Genomic DNA, 20,357 nt, shown 5'->3' on the forward strand with positions numbered 1-20,357 from the left:
TTATAAATTGTAGCACCATACAGTTTTCATCTTGTATTGTTATTCTTAGTCTGCAGTGCATAAGTTTTCTACTGAAAAAGTATGTCATAGTTTGACAATCATTGTTTACACGTAATTTTCTCTCTTTTTATTACAATGCTTCCCCAGCAAGGACAAGTTTGGAAGGTTTGCAAAGCTTTTCACCTTCCCTCTGCCCGCTTGCCCGCTTTCAGATCAGTCTCATGTTCCATGACTTCTCTTTCTGTAATCCACAACATAGCCGAAGTAAACCAGGTCAGGCCACAGTGCTGTGTCTCCTCACGCGGCAGACAACTCTGGAAGGGCAGGTGCTTTAAAAGTACTTCCCTAAGACACAGCATCGCACTTGCGCAAGCAGTCACCTCGTAACATTCGTTACTGCTAATACTTCCTGCTAGACCTTTCCAGTAATATTTGTAGCGTGCGTTCCAGTTCACTGCAGAGGAGGTTGTGCTGCTGATGTGGTCAGGTGGAGACATTCCCAGTATGCTTGTCTGTGAGCTGGAGCACAGACGGAGGCGCACTGCTTGAGGGCTGCTGCTGTGAGGGACACAGTGTTGTGACTCACGAACAGAGGAACAGGAGACATGGTAGGAGCTAGAGCAGCTTTGGTACTGTAGCTTCCAGTTCTTTTGAACGAGGGCTCTTGTATTAAATGTCAAAAGTGAACGAGGAAGCATTTTGGAAAAGACATTCAAACATAAAAGCCTTCATTTTTATAACACTTAGACATTTCTAGGACTCTACTTAATATTTAAGTTTGTAATACTTGATTAGCTTCAGATGAATACAGTCCTACCTCAAACCAAAAAGGTTTTCATTTTCTTTTCCTTTTTTTAGGTTTGAGCTTTTTCCTTCACTGCTGTTCTGCGCTAACTGCTTTACAACTTTCCATGCGTTTTTTTCAGTAGAAGAACATCTCTGTACTGTCTCCCATTGCATACTTCAGCTGTGACAACCCCTGCACTTTGCCTGTTCATTTTATCACCTGCTCACCAAAACCAATAAATCTTTCTGACTTCTGATTTCAGATTTGCTCTTCTTCCTTGATTTTAGGAAGATACATTTTACTTCTTTCATTACTGTTGTTTTTGTAGGCATGTGGAGATCCCAAGGCTAAACCATCCTACCTTATTGACAAAAACCTGGAATCTGCTGTGAAATTTATAGTCAGAAAATTTCCTGCTGTAGAAACGCGCAACAACAACGTAAGTTCTTCAGTTTTCTACTTGTCGCACCCATTTATGAGAAGAGCATTGCTCAGTGTAATGTTCTGTCTCCCATTATCTACTGCTGTGTGTAACATTTGATTTACAGATTGTTGACCTTGTCTAAATACTTTTAAAGACAGTGTTCGTTTCTCTGAAACTGGAAAAACTTCTAGCTCTATTTTATACAGAAAATGTTGAATCTTAATTTGCTACACTGTTTTCTTGGAAGGACATGTGATGGCTAGAATAGGCAGTGGAGGAAAAGGCAATGTGTGTGACTGCTTGGGGCATCTGTTTATCCTTGATCATTAGTTTTCTTCTGAAGGCAGCAGTGGCTGCACAGAGCTGTTTACTCTAAAATGTATTTGCTTCCCTGGCACTTCATGGCTCCTAAAAGTACTTCTGGAAGTACATGAAGTCATGCAACTGGGGTCTTTATTCCCATATTAGTTCCTATGTGGGCACTTTTTCTTACAAAGTTTCGTCAGGTTTAATCTTCTTGGTGTGTTTTTTTTGGGTAGGTTTTTTAATAGTAATCTTATGAATAACTAATTGTAGAATTGTTTTACTGTAACATATTTATAAACATATTTATAAATATAAATATTTATTGGTTTGGAATCTTTTCACCGGTCATTATTTTGTCCCATACTGTAGCTCTTGTTGTCTTTCTGCTTTATATAAAAATTTAGTCAAACAGTTTTCCCTCATGAGCTCCCCAACCTTGAGAATCTTTTTAAAAGGTATATTGTGATGTTTTTGTCCTCAAATGATATTAACCTTGTTGATAATACTTACTTAAAAATTTTTAATGTAGACAGGAATGTTAATTAGAATTAGTAAAAATGCCAGGTGTTTTTTTTTTTAAAGTCTTGGTTTGGGTTTCTTACACTTTAAAAATACATTTTTAACGTTTTTTATTCAGTGTTTGGATTGGTTAAAAGAATCTTGGTTCTTTAAAAAATATGTTAGTATTTTATAACTGAATGTATAAAGGAATCACAAAGAGGTCCCTGCTAGAAAAAAAAAAAAAAAAAAAGGATTCAGCTCATAAACTTTTAAAAAGATGATTATTTAATAAGGATAATTTAAAAAGCAAAAAACAGCATGGTGTTTCACTGACTAATTTTCATACAACCAAAAATTAAAACATTAAAGTACATTAGGTACATAGTAAACATTTTCCAAAATAGGTGGTGGTGAACGCCTTTAATTCCAGCACTTGGGAGGCAGAGGCAGGCGGATCTCTGCGTCTGAGGCCAGGCTGGTCTACAGGATGAGCTCCAGGACAGCCAGGGCTAGAGGCCCTGTCTGGGAAACACAAACACGCATTCATTTGCAGTGCTTAGTGAAATAGTGCGTGATCTGCCAGGTGTGCTGGCGCACTCTTGGGGCAGGGAGCTCTTGTGACAGAGCAGCCTGGTCTACACAGGGAGCTCTAGCCCCAGGGTAAGACGCCCACACAGAAACCAGAAGGTGCACACGTGGAAAGGACAAGTGTGTTAGCATGACCATGTCCATGAACCTGCTGTCTCTCTGGAGAGACTCTGTACCCACCGGAAAGGAGTTCCAGTGAAAGTCTGTCACTCCGTTTTGCCTATGCCTGTTCCTAATACAGTATCCAATATGAAAATCTCCTAAAGTTACTGTATGGTAGTTTTCATGTTCACATTTACTGAATGTGAGATCTTAGACAATTATTAGGAGCTGATTAGGTACATAGTAACTGTTTAATAATAGTAAACATTTTTAAAGAGCTAATTAATTAATTTTACTGTTCTTAAAATGCTTCGCAAGCTGTTTATAGTAGTAATGCTCTGCCGATCTTTGTTCTTTTATAGTTTTTTAAATTAAAAGCACTGGAAATTTTTGATGAACACTTTATTGAGATATGATTCACATGCCATATAACTTATTTCTTTGAAGCGTACAGTTTAGGGTTTTCAGAATCTCCACAGAATTCTTAAGTTGCACGTACCGTGTATTGCCCCACATGAAGTAAACTGATGATTGGTTTTCAGTGCACGAAACAACTCAGTTTAGAGCAGTTAATCACCCAGAAGAAGTTCTGCGTCCTGAGCATTCAGACCCCTGATTCCAGCCTCCTGATCCTAGGCAAGCCCTGATCTGCTTCCTCTGTCTGTGCCTAGTCTACAGCTGAGATGTAAATATAGTCATGCCATGTAATACTTTGTGACTGGCTTCTGCCACTCAACACAGTGATTTCCAGCTTCATGCAAATGCTAGCAGATTTCATACTTCATTTCTTTTTTATAGTGAAAATTATCCCACTGAATATAAAATACTCATTCATGAGCTAATGGATATTTTTGCTTTTAGCTTTCTTGGTCATGAATAATAGTATTGTAAAACTATATATATATATATATATATATATATATATATATATATATATATATATCTTTTCATGTGATACATGTTTTTTGTGTTGAACCTATAAAATTGATAACATGTTAACTGTTACGAATATATAGTTACTATATAGAATATATAGAGTTACTTTGCAGAGCCTGTTGGTCATATGCTTTTACAATTATTCTGTATATGATATTCTGTGGTGTTCATTTTGCTTGGTTGTTTGGTTGGTTGGTTTTTTGAGACAGAGATTCTTTTTGTAACAGCCCTGGTTATCCTTGAACTCAGTTTGTAGATCAGGCAGACCTTGAACTCACGGAGACCCATCTACGTCTGTGTCCCTCTGAGTGCTGGAATTGCAGGCATGTGCCAGAATTCCAGGCTGTTTGTTTCAAGCCTCATCATTGAACTATGTATTGACTATTTCAGAGGTCTTATCTCAGCCTTGGTATGAAACTGTTAAAATGTTGATGCAAGACTCCTAGCTAGTTTAGATTAGGAAATAAGAACCTGAACATTATAGTTATTTTTCAGTTTCATAAAATTCATTAATAAAGGCTAGGTGTCATAGTGCACTCCTTTCTCCTTTTATTGCAGTACACAAGAGGCAGAGGCAGTCACATATCTGAGTTTGAGGTCAGTTATCTACCGAGTGATTTTTCTGGCCAGCTAGAGCTATAGAGTGAGACCCTGTCTCAAATAAAACAGCAAAAATTAGTTAATCGAAGTTTAAAGGTTTGAATGACAAGTGATGTCTGGCATTGATAGTAAGTGGCAGATTTCCTTCTGCCACAGAACATGCTTATGATTTCTCCGTGATTGACACTATTTCTACTTTGATTTATGCCTTACAAATAATACTTGTCTTCCATTTAAGAAAGGGAACTCAAGAATAGAGATTGTTTTAATGAAAGTCAACACTTTTAAAGTTTCTGCATAGATTCTTTTTTTTAAAGATTTATTTATTTAACACATATTCAATGCTGTCTGCCTGTACACCTGAACGCCAGTAGAGGGCACCAGATCTCACTATAGATGGTTGTGAGCCACCATCACCCTGTGGTGATGGGAATTGAACTCAGGCCCCCTGGAAGAGCAGCCAGTGGTCTTCATCTCTGAACCATCTCTCCAGCCCTGCAATAGATTCTTTTAAGAAAAAGTTACTTTTACAACATTGTAGCTAAAAATGTTTCTGGTTTTGGTTCCTTCTGTAGGAAGGCCTCATTGGTCTTGTATAATTATCTCTGAGCTTTTTAATTCTTTTGGAAGCCATGAGCGTCTGACTTTCAGTATCATCAGTGAAAGCACTGCTGTTGGAAGCAGTGTTGCTGTGTACTGCATCCTCATTGTTTTCATTTGTCTTTGTATTCAGGCCCCTTTGTGGGCACGTATTGTATATTTAATTCTGGATTTGGGGGGGGAAACTGTACCAAAGAATGAGGGCTACCTGTTGCTCCCGTTATTATGTTGAATTAAATGGCTCATATGCTTCAAAGTGCACTGATGAAATGAAGTTTTAGTATAATTGTAACATACCAGTTTTAGAATTATAGTAGCCACTTGTTCTGTCTCTGTATGTGGTGGGCTGTACATTTTGTTAGGTTTTCTTTAATTTCAGGCTGTCCAAATTATTGAATCTTCCATTATCTTGAAAGTTCAACTGTGAAGATGTCTGTTTCTCCTAGATGTGGGAAGATCTGTTATGATCTAATATGAGGAAAGCAGCAGAAACCCTTTTAAAACCATATTACTTTCCATAGCAAATTTTGTAAATCCCCAGTGTATATGTAAAAGTTCTTACCATTTTTTCAAATATTTTCAACTTAATTTTTTTCTGTTTTTTTTTTCCCCCTTGAGTTTACATCTAAAATCCAGTTATCAATTAAAAAAAGGAAAAAATATCCTTTAATTTCTAAACTTACAAGGTGGAGGCAGGAAAGTCAGAAGGTCAAGGTTATTCTCAGTTGAATATCAAGTTCCTAGCCAGCCTGGACAGCATGAAACCATGTTTCAAAATACAAACAAAAGTTTAAAAAACATTCTGTTGGGCTGGGGAGATGGCTCAGTGGTTGAGAGCACTGTCTGTTCTTCCAAGGGAGCCAGGTTCAACTCCCAGCTCCCACACGGCAGCTCACAGCTGTCTGCAAGCAGTGCTGGGTGGTCAGACACCCTCACACCATGCACATGAAATAGAATCAGATAAATCACTAAGACATATTCTGTCACTGTAGAATTCTCCTATTGTGCATTGAGTATGATATTTTGATTTTAATTCCCAAAGCAATCGGAAATTATTAATCACAGTCGTACATATATAGAATATATCTTACGGTTTCTGTGAACCAAGGACATTGTTAGTGATAGAGGGTGACAAAGGTAATAGATTCTAGATCTGAACACAGGACATTGTCAAAATACCTTGAAGATCATTTCCAAACAAAGAAAAGTATTTTAAGTTATGGATATTACTTCTTTTTTAGGAAGCACAGTATTACAGAAGGCTGTTTTCTATTTAAGTAGCGTAAAGCACTCAAGGAGCAATACAACCAGCAGTAAAGCAGAATAACTCGTACAACATCACTGCATTTAAACACCATTATTATCCCTGGTGCCTGATAACAGAGAATATCAAATATCCAAAGAATGAATGAGCCTATTTGGTCATATTAATTGACTTTCATGTGTATTAAACACTGCCTTAGACTTATCAGGACCCCAAATCTTTTTAAGCTAATGAGTCCCAGTGCTTTCTAAAAGTAAAGCTAATGCAGCTCTCATTAAGAATGCTGTATGGTTCCTTGTGAAAGAATAGGATTCTCAGCTTTAAACAGCATGTGTCTAGTAGGCATGCTAACAGTGTTGGGATCCCTGTAGAAGTGCCCTTGATGTGCCCTCTGTGGGAAGGAATTAGAAGGAAATGATAAAGACTTAAGTTCCTTCTTAGCCAGCCTTTAAGGAGATGTCCTGGTTTTTCCCTGGCTTGCTTTGTGAGAGTACTATAGTGCTTCAGAATTTGAGGTCACATAGTAGCTAAGAGATTTTAGGCAAATCATTTGGCATCTGAAGGCACCATTTTTCTTATGTCTAAAATGAAAATAACCTATCTCAAAGAGCAGTTCAATATGCCCAGAAGCATTTAGCATAGTCTGGCAAATGGCTTTAAAAAGGTAGCTGTTGTTTATATTACCTCTTTAACTCCCTGCATTGCTTCAAAGCTGCCACTATAGTAAATTTCTAAGTGTTTCTCACTCCCCACCCCCACTCCGCAAAACAACAACACCCTCACTTTTACTTCGATGGGTTTGTTGAAACAACATGCTACTATGATTTGAGTTTCTGCTATCCTTTGAATAGCTCCAAGCTGAACAGCAAACTGTCATTGAACACTTTTTTCCTTTCTGTTGTTTTCCCTGCCTTGAGCCATTATCATGTAACTTGATCTCTTAAACTAGAATTTTTATAGTCTCCTTTGACTTTTATATAAAACATCAAGCTGGATATTTTGGGCTTGTCTTGAACAGGACATAGCTTCATCAAATTACCCCATTCAGGTCTTTGTTATCTATAGAGACAAGTTCCATCTATCATAAGCCAAACATTGATTTTCACGTTTCCCAGTTTTCTCCACGTGCTATTCCTTCCATTCTCCAACAGGGGAAGTAAACCAAACTAATATGTCTCTCAGAAACTTGCATATCTGTCCTTCTGGAGCAAACACTCACTCATTTGGGATGTCTGATGTCTAGGAGATTTAGGCCAAAAGTAAAACTTTGGTTTAAAAGGAACGCGTATGATGTACAGTACTGTACATGTGGTGACACTGAAAATCAGTGTGAGTGTATGTATTCCCTGGTGGGGACTTGATTGACACTGTTTTTAGCTCCATTGAACTTGAGTTCTGAGAAACTAAAAGAATTTCAGTACAGTGAGAAATAACTCAGGGAACCGAATTATTTTTAAATGACAGTGAGAAAGAAGAGCTGAAGGTTTTAAACAAATAACCAGTATTTACTTGGGTAAGGAAGCAAAAGAAGCATGGGCTCAGTGGAGGTTGTGAACAGCACCTCAGCGTGTTAAGTCTCAAGAGGCCCATTAGAAATGCACTGAGCAACAAATTATGGTAGCAGTCTAGAACTCAGGTTAGGGGTAAGCTAAGAATCAGAGAGAGTTAATTGTCAGGGATTTTAAGAGACTTAGACAGGACATTAATTGTTGATGAACGCGGAAGAGTGATTTGATAGTAGAAACTGAAGGAATGTCCTAACTCAGTCACTGTTGATAATCATGAATTAGATTATGACCAATTCAGCACCTGTACATTCTCTCTTACTGTAGGCTTCATCAGGGAATTGTAATTGAGGAAGAGAAGGACAGAAATAATTGAAACTGAGGCTCGTAAGAAAGGCATTAGGCCATGATGATGAGTGATATACAAATACAAAAAGAGAAAAGAGGGGTGAATAGTTAAGGGGACCTCTGAGTTGAGAGGCTTGGTGGAGAAGTGTATCTAGTCTTCTAAAGCCATCTAGTGACTCCTACTTTCCAAGAACAATAGATGTCCAAAAACAACTAAAAGAACCAAGGTAGGGCTGGAGAGATGGCTCAGTGGTTCAGAGCACTGTCTGCTCTTCCAAAGGACCCGGGTTCAATTCCCAGCACCCACATGGCAGCTCACAGGTGTCTGTAACTCCATTTCCACGAATTCTGGTACCTTCACACCAATGCACAAAAAGAATAAAGTTAAATAAATTATTAAAAAAAAAGAACCAAGGTAAAGATAAATTTTATATCTGTTTTTTGACTGCTATCAAAGGAAATATCATCCTCTCCTGTCAGTATGCACCCCAGGCTGTTCGTGGGCTCCTTCAGTTGTAGGCCCATCTTTACCTTCCTCCACACGGCCCACTGACCTCAAAACTCTTTGGAGCTATAGCCTTCTTTACTGTGGTCTTTCTTGCAGTGCAACATGAGATCTTACCCCTCTCCTGTTACTACCAGGTGGTAAGTCCGTGTGGCTTGAAGCAAATGTGGAACTGCAGTTTCCCTGCCATCTTTGATTTTCTACCTAGAAATAGTTGTGGAACTGATTTCTAAACTATATTATTTACCTTCAGCAACACACATGAACGACTATAAATGTATATCCCTCAGTATAGTTTATACCTCATGTCAAGTCATTGTTCATACTTTTGCTTCACGTCTCTCACAATGTCTGATACTTCGTTTACAGTATTTGCTCACAAAATGAATGATGCATTATTTAGTGATCATATTTCATTCGCTTGGCTGTCTGAATCACAGCTGAAAACTAGGAAAGAAAGCAGTTCTGCCCCAATTAATTTTCTCAAACAAAATAATTCCTTTCTGAAGACATGTTTGTAGCAGCATTTGTTGTTCATAATTTCAAACTAGAAACAATCCAGATGCCCATCAACTAACTGATTAATGAATAAATAAGATGTTATTAACACCCTTCCCCCTCAAACCAAATATCTGGACTCTCATAGGAAAACACTGCTGACACATATTTATGCTACAACCAAACATAAAATTAAGTACAGCAGGTTAAGTGAAGGAGTCAGATAAACCAAGTTCTGCATACCATTTGGTGGTGTGCTATAGGAAGTGACTAGGAAAGGCGAGGTTTCTTGAGATGGGAAGCAGATTACGATTTGCCCAGGGCTGAGAATCAAAAGTGGATTCATTGCCAGGGTACCCTGCACTTTGGCTGTGCGTACTGAAGCTCTGAGGAATGCGATAAAGTCCTTATAAAATTTAATTTACACGGGCGTGGTAGGTGACATATCGAATAACTATGTATTTTCTTCTGGAGATAAGTAGGAGAACGAGGAAGGAAGGTGGGGATTGGAGAGCACTCGGAGAAAAAGCCACTTTAGTTAAGTAGTCCTCAGCAGTTCAGCTTTCACTGAGGAGAAGTGAGCAGTGTCGGCCAGACTTGACTAACAGCGGATGTCAGAACTCTGAGGTTGATGATGTGCAGCGAGACCTGTGTGATGGCTGTTTAGGGATGAGGTTTGAGAAGGAAGGTGTTTGTCACATTGTATTTTAAGCTTGCCAGCAGATTACTGGAACTTAAACCTTATTTTAAAGAAACACTAATACAAAATTTCAAAAATACAAAGTTGTGTCACACACTCTTCTTCCCACTGTGTTAACATAGTGCACAGTGTTCGTTCCAGTTGCTCTTCCCAAGGTACAGTGTTGGCACCTTCTGAAGCACACTATACTGCTGCTCTGTGAAGACGCTGGAGCAGCACAACTCCAGAGGCCAGTTGGGAGCCACTGTAATAGTCCAGTTGAGTGAGAGCTACGGCCTGCCAGCACTTCTTACTTAAATGTTGCTGAGGTGGACTCTTACTGAGAGAGTTTTCCTGAAGCTACAATTCCCTAGTTTTTCTGTTTCGTTTTTCGGCATACTTTTGAGGTGGGGTGTTAAGCCAAGGTGAGGCTAGCTGGAACTCTCCATCCTGCCTTAGCTTTCTGATTGCTGGAATCATAGATGTGTGCCACCATAAAATAATAAAGAAGCTGGTGAATGGCTGGAGAGATGGCTCAGAGATAAAGAGCACTGGCTGCTCTTCCAGAGGTCCCGAGTTCAATTCCCATCAACTACAACGTGACTTTCAGACATCTGTAAGTGAGATCTGGTGCCCTCTTTTGGTGTGCAGGTAGACCACTGTATACATGATAAACAAATCTTTAAAAAGGCGATAACTGTAATTAAAATCTCTAGCTGTGTTTCTTATGTTAAAGATTAGTGAGTTAGCCCTTCTAACTGTTGGTTCCTTAAGTAATTTGCCTTTCTTAGAAAAACCAAAAAGTATCAAATGCTAAATTTTAATTCACGTTTAATTTTGTCTGTGTGAAAAGTGCTTAATTGAACCGAGCACGATTAATCAACAAGATATTTCAGTGTAGAGATTCACAATTTCCATGACTGATACATGCCCTATTCCAGTTTTCACATCACTTATTTTAATGTTAATAATGGTGATAAGCCAGAAAACATAATGAAAGAGTTATATGAATGTTTTGTTAAAATATTTTCATGTAGCACATGAATATGCTCTAAAATTGTTGAGCACACGGTTTTCAGAATAGTGCCTCTAATGCGCTGCTGTGTAACAGCGCCACTGATTATCGCCTTTGTCGGTGTTGGATCATCTCTGACCTTGCACCTGTCATCTTAGAAGTAGTAACGTTCACTTTGAAAACTAAAATAGAGCACTTTCCTTTTTTCCTTGTTGTTGAAGTCCGAGAATTGTAATATTTGACATCTTTCATGCATGGCTTTATGACACTTATTTTCACTAAAATAGGGAACATAATTGTGAAAATTAGATATAAATTACATGATCCTTAGAAAATATTAGCACTAATGCCAGACATACAGTGAATACTCAGCAAATAATTTGTTTACTCCAAGTACTGTTGATAGTGTTAGGATCATTCACAAAATACTCTCTTTGCTTATTTGAAGTAGTGGTCTGCAGCCTCCTTCATTAGTCTCCTACGTTTAATGCATAGTGTCTAGGTTGGCCACTGTTCAGTGCCGACATGTGCCGATATGTATACAGTTGCCTTAGTTGATTTTATAAACTAGTTCCCATGTGATGATGAAGATGGAAGACTCTGAGATGTTGAGTCACTTACCCTTTTTGTTTGCCCGATTGGAAATGAGCTTTCTCAAAGCATTTTTCCCCCAAATACGTCATCTTGTCAGTCTGCATTATGATCCTTTACTTAATACATTTGGATTGAATACTTTCTTATTTGCAGAATTCTTTAAGTATTGGAGAAACTAAAACCTTGAGTCTTGAGCAGTGTCTGTATTGCTGTAAATAACAATGACAAGCTAGAAAAGAATGGCTGCCATCAGGAGGTTGTTGTTGTTTAAGGAAGAAGTTAGTCAGTCAGTCAGTCAGTCAGTCAGTCAGATGTTTTCTGGAAAGGGAGTTAGTATTTAAGCTGAGTGGTTTAGAATAGTGGGATTTGGAATGTACATGGTGAGATTTTGATGTCCCTGTAGGGAAACAGTTAGAAATCATGAACTGTGTACATAGAAAAAAGCAGTTTGTTTACTGGATAGATGTGGAGGAGATTAAGGCTGGAAAAGTAAACAAGATTGTAGAGAGCATTAAAAACTCACTCACTTGAAACCTCCCATGTAGTCACTGTAACTGTAATACATGGTTTGGGAAAAATACATGCTTTTAAAGGAGAAATTTAGACTAAGGGGACTTTATTATTGACAAGGGAGGTGACAGGTAAAAATAGGACACATTTGAGAAGAAAGTGAGATTCCTGATCTTGGCTGTTACTAAGTAAAAATTGTTTAGATTTTGTGGGTAGTACGTTTTTATAAAAATTACATTCTTGATACGTGAAATGAAGGTTTATGTAAAATATCATTAAGGGTTATAAGAGTATGTCGGTAATTAACTATAGACTGAGGTGGGAAGGAAGGCACTGTTAATGACTACCTTAGTGCAATTGAAATAAATTGGGATTCAAAAGTCTCATATTAAAAGCAGCCATATTATTCTCTTTATATGTTTTTGTTTGTTCATAGCTCTCACTGTCCTGGAACTCAAATGTAGATCAGACTGGCCTAGAACTCACAGAGATATACCACACCCAGACTTTCGTATCTTTTTGTTTGTTTGGTTTGGTTTGGTTTGTTTATAGGACAAGGGTTTTCTGTATAACGGCCCTGGCTGTCCTGGAACTTGCCTTGTAGACCAGGCTGGCCTTAAACTCACAGAAATTCACCTGTCTCTGCCTCCCAAGTGCTGGGATCAAAGGTGTGAGCTACCATGTCCAGGCTCATACCTTATTTTTTGAACCTGATTTTTCCTGTTTTTTGTTGGAACTCAAATTTATAGGTCTTTAAAAAAAAACAAAAACAAAAAAACAAAAAAAAAAAAAACAGAAAAGAATCATCATCAGTCTGAAGTATTAAATAATGTTATTGAATAAGGTAAAGGTGTAATCTGAGGACAAGAGATCATTTTTAAATAGTTATTCACCTGATAATGCTGGAGTAGTAGTGATTATAAGTGCGGAGAAACAGGGAATTGTTTTGAAACAGATGCATTGTACAGAACAGCTAAGACTTCCTACAGAGGAAGCTGTGCATTGAAGTTACATATCACTGCAGCTGCAGACCTTAACTTCTCTGCCATCTATGGGGTAAACGAGATGTCAGCACTCATGTTTTCCAGACCTAACTGCTTCTTTAGATGTCCTTACTCGGAAGGGTTTAGGCTGGTTTGCCAGACTGCTTGCTGTTTTCAGTTGGCTTTTTCTGATGTTAAGCTCACATTTGTAAACGTTCTCCTTTAGTCGTAATGGCTCAGTGTAACACTATATGTATCTATATGTATAGGCGTCTCTTTCCCAATACTTCCACGTAAGTATACATGACCTTATGAGGACTTCAAAATTGTGTGGGCTCTGGCAGCATGTTGGATATTTTTAAGTGCTTTCTTGTATTTTCTAGTTTTCTCATATCCCAAGTACTTCTCAGACACTTCATGTGTATTTATATCACCTGAACTATGTTTAAAAGGCAGATTCCTACTCAGCAGGCCTGAGGCGGGTCACAGGTTGCACCTTTCTAATGGGGCCCTCACTGATATTCACTGAAAACATGCAGAATATCTAGGGCTGGATGGTCCTGGAATCCTGGCCACCCCTTAGATAAAGCATCAAAAAGGACCAGTCTTCCAGAAATGATGGCGATAGCTGATTAATGAAAAAGCTAGTACTTGTATTTTTAATCCAGCTGATTGGAGTACTTGTTTCACATTTCCTTCACTCATGTCTAAACTCTAGTCTTGCCTCTTTTTTTCTCATTTCTTTTTTGTTCTTGTGATTTTTGCTTTTGTTTAATATATTATTGTGTTCTGTGGGTCTGATCAGGGAACCGTTACTGTATTTTATGTTTGTATCTACATTTTATTTTGCATGCGTAACGTGGCTTTGCCTGGATGTTCTTTTTGGTAAGTTCCAACTCTATCTAGCATATTGGTTTTTGTAGTCTAAGCTGTTTTTCATCTACTTTTCTCCCACTTCTAGTGAGCATAATCATGATTTGTTTGTTTGTTTGTTTGTTATTTTAAAGTTCGTTCGATGTATTTTCTCCTAACTTTTTTTCCGTTTTCTGCTGTAGTGCAGTTTGGTACTAATCTGCCTAGATCTGTTTTATGTCCTTCCACTGTCAGCTGCTGATCACATTAGCAGTTGCTCGCTCAAGTGATTAGGTTTGAAAAGAAACCTTAATCATTTAGAAGTCTAAAAAGCTTGTGCTTCCATATAGCAACCATTAAAAAAAGATAGTGTACAGTAAAACTTGACACTTCTGTTCTCTCTGAAAATAAACTCTAATTTTGTTTTTACAGCAACAGCTTGCACAACTACAGAAAGAAAAATCAGAGATTCTGAAAAATCTGGCATTATATTACTTTACATTTGTAGATGTTATGGAATTTAAGGTATGTATTTTTATGTGTAAAGTTTAAGATTACAGAAATGATTTACAATGTTAAATGTATAAATTGCTTTGTCACTTATGTGGTAAAAAATAGAATTTCAGAACCAAAGTCTAAAGTATACTTTATACGTTTGTATTTTTGGACTTTAATGTTAATTCTTCAGTGCTGGAGACATAGTTCAGTGGTAGAAGGAACACTTGCTGAGCGTGCAGAAACTGGCTTTCGTCCTCAGCAGCCCCCTTCAAAAATCATGCTGATGAAAATTTCATTAGGCTCTCCTTTTCAGGACCATGTCTGTGACTTGCTGAATACTATCGACGTCTGCCAAGTCTTCTTTGATATTGTAAGTATCAGTTTGGAGAAATTTTCCTAATTTTCTTTATTTCCAAAGAACTAAGGGAAGTAATTGCTTTTCTTTAGAGAGAGGTGTATAAGTAAGAGTATAAGTTTTAGCATTAATTATTTGGCTTGCTGAATAACTTTTTTTTTTAAAGTAAAACACCATATTTTATGTGTTACTGAATATAAATATTTATTTTAAAATGGATGTTAATTTTAGTTTTTTGTCTTAATTAACCAAACTGTAAAAAACTGGACAGTTTTCTTCTGTAAAGTCATACTTTATAGTTTTCTTTGTTTGACATTTCATATGTACAAGAAAGTGAGGTGAGAACTGTGTCCATTGACTTAATAGTAAAAAATACAGAAATTTAAATACTTCTTTTTGCTTTGGTGAGATGCGTGCCAATGCTTTTTTTGCTTTTGTCCTTTTCAGCTATTACCAGCTTGAATACAGTATCCAAAGTCCCTTTTCTTTCTTCACAAAGTTATGTCATAAACAAAAAACTTATCTTAATTCTCAAATTTTACATTTTTAGAGAAAGAAATTAGAAATCCAGAAATGGGGATAAACAAAGTATGTGGATTTTGTGTGTGTGTTTCAGAATTGAGCAAGGAGTTAAATTTGTTTGTTTTCCCTAGACTGTGAACTTTGATTTAACAAAGAACTACTTAGACTTGACTGTGACCTATACGACATTGATGATACTGCTGTCCCGGATTGAGGAGAGGAAGGCGATCATCGGACTGTACAACTATGCACATGAGATGACCCACGGAGCAAGGTAAGCAGATGCGCACAGGAGGCATCTAGAGTTCTCAGCTTGAGGCCTGCAACTCATTTGAACTTGATGTGTGTATTTTAAGTGACCGAGAATATCCACGCCTTGGTCAGATGATTGTGGACTACGAAAACCCTTTAAAAAAGATGATGGAAGAATTTGTACCCCATAGCAAGGTAAGAGCTTGTTTTTCTTGCTGTTTGGTTTTGGGTTTTATGTGTTTGTTTGCTTGAGACAGGGGTGGGGGGGGGTGTGGGTGTGGGTGTGTGTGTGTGTAGCTCTGGATGTTCTGTAACTCTCTGTAGACCAAGCTAGCCTTGAACACACAGAGATCCCCTTGCCTCTGCCTTCTAAGTGCTGGGATTAAAGGCGTGTGCCACCACTGCCTGGCAAGAGCTGTTTTCTGAGATGTGCAACAGTGCACATAAGGGATTGTTTATTCATGGGGAGTTAAAGAGTTAAGTTTGAGGGTAAAAATAATAAGGGTTGTAAAGAACGGTGTTTGTTTACCTGTGAGCCAGCTGATTAAGATTCACAGTCATGTGGAGACTCAGGAATGTATTGATTATAAGTTATTGAGTGTGGTTTTAGAGGTAGGAAGGTATATAAGGCAGTATTCTTGGGTCTACTAGTATACCCTACAATTGTGTCTAAGTCACTTAAACAGCTCCATTGTTTTTCACTTTTTTTTTTTTTTTTTGCTAAAAATAGTTTTAAAGTAGCAGTCATCCCACGTGGTTGTTATAAAAATTGAAGCAATCACTTCCCAAAAAAGTTTAGATACAAAATATTGTATTAGGAATTTAGATACAAGCTAGAGAAAGAGAGCTCAGCAGTTAAGGGCACCAACTACTCTTCCAGAGGACTCAGGTTTGATTCCTTGTACCTACACAGCCGCTAACAACCACCTGTAACTCCAGTTCCAGGGCATATAGTGATCCTTTCTGGCCTTTGCAGGAACTGTACGCATATGATGCACAGATACCCATGGCAAAGCCCATGTAGTAAATGTCAAAACACGTTTAAAAAAGAGTGTGGATACAGAGTATTGCATCTTAAGACTTTAGAATCATAGTGTTGAATAAGTTTTAGCTGTATTGTGTCATAGTCTCCTGGTGAGAAAAAGATGACAGGAATTTTGTGGAAATCTTTTAAAATGTTCTTTCTTAAAGATACTTTGATGGGAAGTAATCTTGTCAGGTAACTGTCCTGCAACAGATCCTGTCATAGACCTACATGCTTCCAAAACCTTCAGGTGTCTCAGCCAGCCTCATCACTGTAGGTAGAGAGTGAGGACTGGGCAAGATGACCAAGCAAAGCTCCTTGGCAAAAGTAGTGCCACCACCAGGGCGCAGGCTCAGAGGAGGTGCGTCATGGTCTACTGTTGTCTTTGTTAATTAGCTCAACTTTTGAATAATACCAGGTTTATATGATGCTATAATTTTTCTTGCCATCCAGTTACCAAGAATTTTTTCATTGTTTTCTTATGAAGATTTGAAGATACTTTTCCAATTTAATTTTTTTTTCACAGCTGTATTATGTAGGTTGAATATTTCTAATCTGAAGACCACAAATTTAAGATATACAAAGCCTAAAGCATTTTCCTTTTGAGGACTGACGACCTGATCTCACGTGTGAAAAATTCTGCTGACCTCATACTTGGGTTGCAGCGAGAACATAGAACTCTCATGTATATTATATGTAATCTATACATACATCTCTCTCTCTCTCTCTCTCTCTCTCTCTCTCTCTCTCTCGGGAACCTAGAGCACATTGCACAGCCTGTAGGTAGCTCAACAGGCTGGAGAGTGCCCTTTCCACGTGCCATGGTTGGTCTAAACCTCTTCCAGTCAGGTCTGCTGGTTTCTGCTCCTTCTAGGCAGCTGGTCTGGTTTCAGAACCTTCTTTTCAGCTTTGCTTATCTGAGAGTCTTTTTTGCAGGTTTGTTTTCTTTTGTCTGAGAAGAACGCTTGGTTTTTCTTTTCTACTCTGGCTGTGAGGGTCCTAGTGGATCCGGTCAGTTTGGGGGACTTCCTGAAGCTATTTTAAGTTTATAACTTCCTGTTTAAATACCCTTCCTGCGGGATGCAGCATTCTAATCTCAGAGATTACAACTCCTGGGTTTGGTTCCCAGCACTTGCATAGTGGTAGAACCTCTGTAACTCCAGTTTCAGGTGATCCAGTGACCTCTTTGGCCTCTCTAGGCATCAGACATGCATATGGTGTGTATATACAGACATGCAGGCAAAACACAATTATAAAATAAATATTTATTTAAAAAATAAGAGTGTGGCATAGACTTTAATTTAAAGGCATTTTTCTTAAGGAAATAGCATAGTTTCCTGAGTAAAACTCCTACCCAGAAATGTCTGACTGTAACTTTTATAGACTTTAAAACAAAAGGAAACACATTTAGAGGAAGCTGGTGACCCGTTCTGGAGCACAGTTGGAGTTAGTTAGGCATGCACAGCCCTTGAGGCTGTAGTCTAAATGGAGGAGGGCACACTGTTCTTGAGCTAATTTCCTCTTTTATCAGTCTCTTTCAGACGCGCTGATTTCCCTACAGATGGTGTATCCTAGGCGGAATCTTTCCGCAGACCAGTGGAGAAATGCCCAGTTGTTGAGTCTCATCAGTGCACCCAGTACAATGCTTAATCCTGCACAGTCTGACACCGTATGGCTCCATTTTACCTTCTAAATATAGATCATTTACCATTTAGACAAGTCTTCCAGTTCTTTTCTAATTGACGTTAGCCCTAAAAATGTGCATAAAAGTCATGCAGGGATTAAAATTTCTTTTTCTTAGATCTCAAAAATTGAAGTTAATACACATGACCATTTTGTTTTGGGCTGGTTGGATGATTCAGTGGATAGAGGCACTTGCCACCACTCCTGACAGCCAGAGCTTGATACCCTGGACCCAAGGCATGGTGGGAGGAGAGGGCCAGCATACTGTGGCGTGCATGCCTACACAAATAAATGTAATTTTTAAAATTTATAAAGAATTGTTTCTCTCATTCTACAGAAATTTTAAGATGTTAAACAAGTATTAAAAAAAAAAAAAGGAGAAACTGTCTTACCAATTAGAGAAATCATTGTAGTCTGTGATGTCTCTTTTCATCTGAGCGTAGATACTGCAATTACAGAGCATGCACACTAACCACTGTGGAGGAGCTGCAGAGCACCGGGCACGGGAGTGTTTCCATGTGGCTAAATCATTTGAAAAAAATGCTAACTCCTGAAGTGAGCTTCAGAAATTGGGAAATTTGTCATTGGCCAGAAGACAGTTTGGCAAGGGTATTCTTCAGAGATGATTCAGGGTGTACAAATGTGAAAGGCTATGGACTCACTGTCCTCTGCTGGCTGCAAGTTTAAGCAATTATTCAGTTTTTACCCAGCGTCTCAGATTTCTTGTGGTATTTGAACCAAGAAGGGGACAGAAAGAATTCTTAGGAGGAAAGAGGCAGAGAGTGACTTAGTAGAAAAGTATTTAAAGGAGTTATGTTAAGCGCAGATGTGTCTTCTCTTTTTAAGATGCCTTGTGAATACCTCTCTTTGGATGCAATGGAGAAATGGATTATCTGTAAGTAAAATGGGTTACTAAGGGACTACCCTTAGGTTTAAGCTTTAATGAGGAAATGCCTGCTAACTTGCCTGACCTCTGACCTTCATTCTGCAGTGAACACCTAAGTGTGCTTTACCTCAATCATTTCTCATAATTGATCCTATCAGAACGTAGATGGCCATAGAAGTGAGGAATCTAGTATAAGTCACATAGCTCGTTGGGGACGTAAGACCAGGGAAGAGCTTATGCCAGAGCTCAGGATCTACATTGTCGCCAGGATCACTTTCAACACTAAACTTCTGGTTTTAGTCGTGTTTTGTTTTGTTTTTGTTTGTTTGTTTTTTAGTTAAGTTTTAATTTACATGTGATAAATGACTTACTGTTTGGCAGTTTGATAGATTCATGAGGGATAAAATTATTATCATGTGCTTCTAGGCAGCTCACAACTGGAAAAACAAATGATGTAATGAGAGCTATAAATAGTGTTATAAATAGTCACCGTCCTTCCCACTGCTCGCTACCAGAGGGAATAGTTTTGAATAGTTTGTGCTTCTTTCTTGATATATTAACTTCTTAAACTTTTTATTATAGAGGGGTGGTTCTCAAGCTTCCTAAGGCTGCAACCCTTTAATACAGTTCCCCATGTTGGGGTGACCCTCAACTATAAAATTATTTTCCTAACTAATTTTGTTACTGTTGTGAGTCCTAACGTAAATATCTGGTAAGTTGTGTATGTGACGCGGCCTGTGAAAGGCTCGTCCAACCCCCGTGGGACGCTGTTGCAGTTATTCTGCAGCTGTAGTGAAGCTCTTCTGTCATGCCTGTGCTATGATTTTTTGGTAAAATAATGAATGGAATTTTTTTTTTTTTTTTTTTTTTTTTTTTTTTGCAAAATAGGTATTAGACATAAAAGCCCACAGTTTTGTTAGATTTGGCTTAGTCTAAAAATTAGATATTATTTACTTGTACTTGAAAATGACTACAGATTTTGAATACTAGACTGGTGTTCCTACTAACACTAACTTAAATGTGGAAGAGGAATTACTAGCGCTTTCTTCTTGTACTTAGACATTTTAGTTAATTTTGTTACTTCTCAGATTTGTCATAGTGATATTTCTTTCTAGAAAGATAGTTTACACTTCCATGTTTTGAAGCTGAGGCTTTTGAAATACTGGTTTTGTTTGATTAAATAATGACTCTTAGTTTTTAACTTTACATTTATGGCTGCAACTGAAGAATTCTTGAGTGGAATTGTGGAGTTAGCTGTATGGGTACCTGTCTTGATTCTGCTGCTATGCTGAAACACCATAACTAAAAGCAACTTTAGAGGACGTGTTTATTTCAACTTAGACGTCCTGAATCAGGATGAAAGTCCTGATGGGAACTTGAGGCAGGAACTGAAGCAGAGGCCAGGAACAGGTGCTGCCTGTTGGCTGGCTCTGCTTGTTTCCTTACAGCTCCTGGGACCCTCTGCCCAGGAGTGGCACCACCCAAGATTGACTGCACCCTCCCATGTCAATCACTAAATAAGGCCTATGTCTTATGGAGG

General features: G+C 38.2%; 1 protein-coding gene across 1 annotated transcript in view; it reads left to right on the forward strand.

The window, feature by feature from the left end:
- Window positions 1-1,115: 1,115 nt before the first annotated feature.
- The window catches only part of Nckap1 (NCK associated protein 1), a gene marked incomplete at its 5' end in the record, with an annotated part of 58,760 nt that continues 39,518 nt past the window's right edge, over window positions 1,116-20,357 (forward strand). Inside the window, 7 exon segments of the mRNA XM_055599847.1 lie at window positions 1,116-1,226; window positions 14,030-14,122; window positions 14,409-14,465; window positions 15,104-15,246; window positions 15,329-15,419; window positions 17,780-17,917; window positions 18,778-18,826. Coding sequence (XP_055455822.1) covers window positions 1,116-1,226; window positions 14,030-14,122; window positions 14,409-14,465; window positions 15,104-15,246; window positions 15,329-15,419; window positions 17,780-17,917; window positions 18,778-18,826 — 682 coding nt within the window.

The sequence above is a fragment of the Psammomys obesus genome, unplaced genomic scaffold (assembly GCF_907164565.1).
Source record: "Psammomys obesus unplaced genomic scaffold, mPsaObe1.curated_primary_1811, whole genome shotgun sequence".
Classification (NCBI taxonomy): domain Eukaryota; kingdom Metazoa; phylum Chordata; class Mammalia; order Rodentia; family Muridae; genus Psammomys; species Psammomys obesus.